The sequence below is a fragment of the Photinus pyralis genome, unplaced genomic scaffold, assembly GCF_008802855.1.
Source record: "Photinus pyralis isolate 1611_PpyrPB1 unplaced genomic scaffold, Ppyr1.3 Ppyr1.4_LG2, whole genome shotgun sequence".
Classification (NCBI taxonomy): domain Eukaryota; kingdom Metazoa; phylum Arthropoda; class Insecta; order Coleoptera; family Lampyridae; genus Photinus; species Photinus pyralis.
In genome coordinates this window covers 25,472,728-25,480,454 of record NW_022170403.1, presented here as the reverse complement: position 1 = coordinate 25,480,454, position 7,727 = coordinate 25,472,728, and the positions used below count along the sequence as shown (strand labels likewise).

The 7,727-nt window shown below is 35.1% G+C and overlaps 1 protein-coding gene across 2 annotated transcripts; it reads left to right on the top strand.

Annotated features, from left to right (window-relative positions):
* The first annotated feature begins 6,437 nt into the window (after positions 1–6,437).
* On the top strand, positions 6,438–7,463 carry LOC116164752. 2 transcript variants are annotated; one of them, XM_031478971.1, is made up of 2 exons: positions 6,438–6,699; positions 6,744–7,463. In XM_031478971.1, the coding sequence occupies exons 1-2, from the start codon at positions 6,499–6,501 to the stop codon at positions 7,383–7,385; spliced, it is 843 nt and encodes a 280-aa protein (XP_031334831.1). In that variant the 5' UTR covers positions 6,438–6,498; the 3' UTR covers positions 7,386–7,463. The 2 variants fall into 2 exon arrangements, with proteins under 2 accessions (XP_031334831.1, XP_031334832.1); XM_031478972.1 differs by having other exon boundaries at positions 6,440–6,696; positions 6,744–7,458.
* Positions 7,464–7,727: the final 264 nt, after the last annotated feature.

Genomic DNA, 7,727 nt, shown 5'->3' with positions numbered 1-7,727 from the left:
TTATGAAGTTAGAAACGTTGGTACTTAATAAGTAGTGATGTGGATTGTAAAATAACGATTTGTAAGTTACATAAAAAACGGTTATATTACGCGTAACTTACAAGAGGTCGGTTTTTTATGTAATTTATGTCTTTTATGAAATTTACGTAACTTACGTTTTTTATGTAAAAAACCGTAATTTTTGTAAGTTACAATACGTATTTGATACATTTTGATCGGTACTACCACAGACCATCAACGGTACTACCAACGTAAACGATTCACCGTTGAATCTAGTTTGATTTAATGGAGATGATACAGCATCTAATTCGCGATCTGGAACTTCTTCCTCCAAACGACGCGTGATGGCGAAATACCTACTGCTTGGGTATTTTATTTAATACACCAAAATGTATCATTTAACAAGTGTTTTTGTTTTCAAACACTCACAAAATTCAAAAAGGTTTATGGAATATTAAAAAAAACGTAGAAAACATAAATGACAGGTAATTTTACAAAAATATTTGTAAATTACATAAAAAACATAAATTACTGGTAATTTTACTGTAAAATTACGGTTTTTTTTAATAAATGGTAAGTTACATAAATTACATAAAAAACATAAACAATTGGTAATTTTACACGTAATATTACGCACTTTAAAAAAAACGTGTAATTTAACATCACTATTAATAAGAGTAGAACAATTTGAGCATTGCATATTAGCGGGTGAAATTGGTTTTCCAAATAAATGATATCTTTCATAAATTATGTCTATCAGACAATTTTCCAGTTTCCAGGAAATTTCTCCGATAGGTATTCGTGCATGATTAGGTGTTGTGCGCGGGTGCACCATCCTGTTGAAACCAACCGTTTCCAACTTTGTTTTTTTTGTGTGCCGTATATAGTTTCGTAATTAAAAAAAAATGCTATGTACTTTACGGGCCATAGCAAAAAAAAAAAATTGATAATTTCTTCGAAACGAGACGTGAGAAAGTGATTTGTATTTTTTTGTATCTCATCAAATGTCATTAAAAAAATTAAAACAATTGTCAAATTTCGGTTTTTTCCGCCATAGCTTCGGAAGTAATCGGAATTTTCTGGTTCTCTTTACGGCGTGATAATTACTCTTTAATTGCACAACTTTTTCCCTACTTGACTATCTTCGTATCCTTATCTTGGACATAGTGTATTTAGCTCGGTATTTAGTTAACAGCTCTGGTTGTTCGTAGTCGGTAAAAATCATCCTAATTGTATATCAGAAAAAAATCAATAAGGAACATTAAAGTGCAAATTTTGACGTAGGGATGCTTGTGATCGAGCTTGTGATAATCTAGCCAAGTGTTTCCAACTTTTTTGGTCAAGTCCGCTAACGCCAAACAGAGGATATTCTGCTCTTTTATCAGTTACGGCATCCTCTTCTATTTAAGTAATTGGGCATCCTCCTATTTTGGGAAGGTGAAATTGATTTCTTTTACCGATTTTTGTTAATGTAGTTCTGGACACTTGCGAACATTTTGGATATTCATCTTTTAGTGTTGAAAACACTTATAGGATGCTTGTTTCTAAGTTTATATGTAACCTCGTATGTAACGTTGCCCCCATTACCCTACAGTACTGCTTCTCTCACCGTTGCGGAGCTTCCAATGGTGAGCCACGAATTTGAACCACCCTGTACAGTGTACCTACACCTATCATGTTTTTGGAAACTTGGCGCTTGCTCGACCAGATGGCAAAAAAAATTCGGTGAGATTGCGGTAGGACTACGGGGATTGCGGCGTGACTTCGGCAGGATTGCGCGAATTTGACCTGATTGCGGAGAATTTCGGCGAGACAAAACATACACCGAATTCGGCAGGATTGCCGAGATTTTGGCGAGATTTCTGGAAATCTCCTCCCCTCCCTCCATGCATACATACAGACGCAAAAAATTTGATTCTTTTGAAGTTGCCTAATAGTACATTATACCTATATCAAGGTAGAGAAGTACAGTATTATTGCCTGAGCACCAAGATTACATCTCGAGGCGAGGGGTGTAAGGTGCGAATTAACTCAAGCTAGGAAGCTATAACCAAAACGAAATACGCACTTATTAGTACCATTTATTATTATAACCATTTTCAAGCCCTTATGGATCAACCAGCTTACATTAATAATCTCAGTTCAGATTTGTTCTCGGATTTGTTTTAGTTGACCGATACTTCTCTCTAGGGGATGTGCAGAATTGCGGTATTTATAGTTGTATATTCGTTTCGAATTTATAGTGGGGGGAAAACGAAATTGATATTTCAAATCGGATAATAAAAAAAAATAGATCTCGCTGACCATATTGATAGCGGACGTGACCGTTAAATAGTCACGTACAAATACAAGGTGTTGTATAAATGATGTTTATTAGCATCATATAGAACATCGTTTATTGTTAAACACATACATAGAGAGACCCTCGGAGTGAACAGAATCTTTGCCGTAGGTAGGTATACGTTTTCCTTTATAATGGCTTAATTGTAAAAATTCGGTTCTTTATAGCGGTGCGGGGTCATTGACGTTGATCCTACAACAGAATGTCAATAATTAACTTCGAGAATAGAAAATTAGAAGTAAAAATAATTTAATGATTCATTGTTAGAACTAAATTAAACAAAGACTCTTCATCAGTTTTAAATGTCTAAACTTCCGCAACGATGAGACGTTGCACCTGTTCGCGAACCTGCCGGTTGAAAAGAAATTCCGACGGCTCCAATTACGGTTACTGTATTAAGGTATCTTTTTTTGTAACGCAATGCAATGGATGTATTTCATACTTGCAGTGCTATCCATCCTATCCTATTACGGTATCCTTACCAACACATGAGCTTTATAGAAGCGGATTTCTCATGCAGTTAATAATGTGAAAAACTGGTATGCTATTAATCGTTGACATAACCTAAATAAAAACAGTTTCTAGTATGAATTCCCCAATACGACAGGAAATTGATTTAGAAACCTACAAATTTCGAGAATGTCGAGCAAATCCAATCAGATATAACAAAAGTTCAATTACCTACGCCCAACATCGACAGTAATATGAAATTTTCAAAATTAGATGGAATAGGTATAGTAGTAATAGGCCAAAACGAAAGAAGATTATTTCAACAAAAAACAACAGTGAGAGGTTTGCCAAGATTCTTTGGATGGTTAAAGTTGCAAATCATCCGGCATGAATGTCAAATTTCTAAATTAGTTCCCATTTAATTGATACAGTGATTGCACGAAAATAAAGTAATATATGCTATCATATCATTACGAATAGATAGTTGTAGAATGAAAACGCAGCGAAGTGTAAAATAAAAAAGTGTGCCAATTATTTCTGATCGTTTTTCAATGAACTTTTTTTGTATCGTATTTATTTTACTTTCGTGTTGCCCAAGTCAACAGTAAAATTTGTCCATAATATTGACATCTTTTGGTCAAATTCCTGATGGCCATTAAAACATTCATCTAATCGAGGTACATAATACCTTTCCGAGTTAAAATCTTAAAAATTAGGAATATGTGTAAGTGTATGAATTTTATTGAAATTGACGTGACTGTTTTTATACTAAACAAGCAATAGTATCTACAAGCGTAATTTAGTGGAGCGATATGAAGGCGCCATCATGTCAATAAAAGATAGTCACCGGCGATAAGGATTGAACGCGACTGTGATGAATTAGCTGTATTCGTTTCAAGTGATTTAACTACCTAAGTTAAATCAGTTTAAGTGATTGCACTTTTTTTCCATATAGTACATGGCTAGGTATATGGTCTAAGATTGTAAACAAAAAAAGTTAAATCACTTGAAACGAATACAGCTATTGTTTCCATGAAAAAGTACGTGAGAAATAATAATCTGACCGTTATAAAAATCATTAATAATTAATCGTACATCAGGTAATTAACTGTACGTTACATTACTTTCAGGATTAAATTTTGCTGAAAGATTTATGCTAATACCCTCGACTAATACTTATTAGATATTGACGGATATATGTTAACAACATCCAGCGTACAGAATGTAAAAATGTAAACACATCGGCCAGTACGACGCAAGCGACTTGGTGCATGTATCGATCCGTATACGAAATAGCTGAGTGGGACATCAACGAAAAAATAAGTTAAAAAAATCCTATGATCCGATTGGGCTCAAATTCATCAAAATCCGTACAGCCGTTTAGTCACAAACACACAGAAGCACAGAAGAATATTGCTGTGTGCAATGGCAAACTGTCACTAAGCCACCCACAAAGCACCTGTTCAACTATCTCAAAAAAAAACTCGATTAATTCTCGGCTTAATTTTATTAATTTAGAAATTTCAGCAGCGTTGATCACTTTCAACAACTTCAAGGAGTTATTTAAACAAATTTTGGATATCACCTAGGCACTCTGGGCACGAATATGAAATTTAGAACATGCGAACTTGCTAATCATGGGTCGTAAAATTTAGTATTCGACACAAAATTGTCCATTGACACACAAAATGACATTTATTGGGGTTACACACAAATTGAGAAAGCTGAAAGAAAGAGAGACTTTCAGAGCCTGTTTACACCTACCACGTATGCAAGCGATCGATAGACAATTAAGTAAACAAATCTTATTTACTTACAGTTTTTAGTAATCTAATAATTTGGTTGTTAACTGCGACTATTTGGCGTACAAAGAATTAAACAAAGACTCGGTGACAGCTTTAAAAACTTCTTTCCTGTTACATTTGACCTTGATAACCGAACTGGCTTTGTTGAATCGAATGACTAAAATCTTTTGACTTTTTCGACGGTGGAACACATACTTTTAACAAGAGCACCTTGTAGAAAGGCCTCGTTATCAAATTGCTTGACCAGCACATAATCGAACTTTAATTCTTCCGAATAGGGATGAAACGTTTTTGGTAAATTTCTCACGAACACATTTTGTAACGTCGTAAATTAAATCTCTTAGCACAATTACTTAAATTCCTTTCTCAAAACTCTATTAGAAAAACAACTCGGAAAACAAGGAACTGCGTCTCCACATCCAAACAGGGCTAGCTGTAAAAAAAAACTTATAAAACGGGCACATTCTCGGACCACCACCAAAAAGCTTCATTTTTCTTTATGTTGTCGTTTTTAAAGGATCTCCTCTTCCACCTTGAAAAATCAAAATTAAAAATGCCAGCTTTGAAATAAACTGCCCGCCTTTTCTTATCGGTGATAGCATGTGCTTATCTTGAAACTAATTAAATTTCACTTTACGTAACGCTATAACAAAATAATGTTCTTATCGCAATGGCTAGGAAAATGATTTAAATACAGCGCGCAATTACGACCAGATGTTCTCACCTTTTAACATATAATTTCACTTTTACAATTAAATAAGCAATTCAAAATGAACAAATTGCAAACGCGTAATTCAAACAAAACATTTTTGTGCGTAGGCGTGATAGTGTTATGTCTGTGTTTAACATAAATAGAACCACCCTTGTCTGTCCTTTTCTCGCGCCCCTTCCTCAACCGTGTCTATACGTTTGTAAGCCATGCGACCGTTCCAGTTACCATACAGAATTGTGGTCCGTTCAGGATAAACACCTTATAACCGCCAACTATGTCGCTGAATTTTTTGAATCGTTCTTTACATTAAAAGGAAACTTTCAAATGAGTAATAAAATCCATATTGATTCGTGAAAATCAGTGGTTTGTGCTGATAAGTATTCTTCAGTCTATCGGTAACGAGGTCGGTAAGAAGCATCGGAACAATATTGAAGAAGCAGAAATAAATCAATGAGATTTTATGTACCATATACTCGTAGCTATTGGGATATTAACAGTTTTTTTTAGAAAAGAGAGCGCCGGGGAGAGCGCTCTAAATACAACACGCAAAATGCTCCACTAACATCCATTTAAAAGGTCAAGTGCCTTGTACGTTTTTTCATATCATTAATTACCTATTTTAAATATCCATAAACCTATATGGAAATTTGTGTCGCATTGTTAACCTTAACAATGATGTCATTATAGGTCTCGCTTCTTATGGTTTTCATTCATTTTCGACCGATGTCACATTACTACTGAAAATCAATCTCCTGATTCTTCATCGACTTCTGTCCTTAGTAGTTATACTTGGTTATCGCATCAAAATTATTATTTCGGGGAGAGAAACGCGCCTTCTATTAATGTTAATATATCGGTAAATGTGTCGTCCATCCGTATGTTGACCAAGTGACAAATGAAAACATGCCTTTTCTACTTTTGTGTAACTGTAACCGGTAGTTCAGGTAGCTTTGTCTCAGTAGGGGGTAGCATCGACACCTTGTTCGTTTGGGAATGCTTTTGTTAAGAAATTTTTGTTCTCTTCATTCTTTGCTTCAATGGGGATCTTAGAATAGATATCGTGCTGAAATTTGTGGTGAAAGTGTTCTGATGCAGTGCCGTGCATGCGCCAATCACGTGGAACTTTCACGAAATGTCAATTTCAGTTTTACATTGTCAAAATTGGAAAGTGCCAATGGGCCCTTAATTCAATGGGCAATTTTGCCCCAACAGTAATGCTTTTTGTGTTTAACTATTTCAATGTCTTGAAAATCTTATCGTCGAAGAATTGCGAAGCATCTCTCTTTGGATTTCAACCGATAAAGGTCATTTTATGGATTTACCAAATATACGTGCTCCTAAATAATGTCCTGAACAAACATCAATTCATTCCCTATATCATAGTTGAGGTGGTAAGTGTGCCTGCCTCTTTTTTAAGTACATCGTTACCTTTCAGATGCTTGCCACTAAATTTCTTGAAAAGATTTTTGGCAAACGATATTTAGCCTTGGTAGTAATACCATGTGCAATTTTACGAAATATTTTCACTGTGCCCTCTGGAAAATTTACTTCTCTCCTAGACAAACAGTCTTTGCCATTCGTACCATTCTGGATTCTAACCATCGAGATGATTTGCAAAATTGTGAAGAAGGTTTGTTTCAAGTTGCTCGGGACGACCAACAACTGTTCTGAAATTGAAACTTGCGCAACTTTGGTTAAAGACAGTGAAATTAATCACCGAAAAGACGGAAATCACTTGGTACACTTGAAAAAGTCGTGCGCCCGTTTGAGTACTACATGTAGTCAAAGAAGACCGATTTGTGTGACTTTCAAAGTCGGTCGAAACCGACCTGCGTTGTTACCAAGGCGAAAAAATCTTGGGAGATTGAGCAAATCCATTAAACCACCTCCAGAATACGATGAAGACTGGCGGGATGTTACTTCTCTTTTCAATTCCACGGTGAACTCAAATAAGAGGCGCGTAGTTAAAGATTTCAATCCTTGGAAAAAATTACGTTTGGAACTCGAACTACATCGCTTAACGCTGCAACTACGTCGGCAGAGGTTGGAAATGTCACGTTTGATGTTGTGTACTTGATTTAGTTTTGTCATTTGATAATTTCAATTGTGTGAATACATTCGTAGCAAATTTGTAGAAAAAAGTTCTTTTAATGGTCATGATTTGAAACTTTAATGTAATCAATAGCCACATTCTTTAAAAAAAACCTTGAATGTTGTTGGATATTCCGATTTTATAAAAAAAAATTTAAAAATTCTTATCTTGGCGAAACCTGATATTTTCAGAAGACTAAATAAATACGCAATCAAATCCGGCGATTCGCCGAGTAGTATGTAAACGTTTTAATGAAATGAAGTATAGTCGATAACGTATCTGTATGCCACGTAAATTTGGTAGTGGTCTGGTTTTCGTCTACGAAAG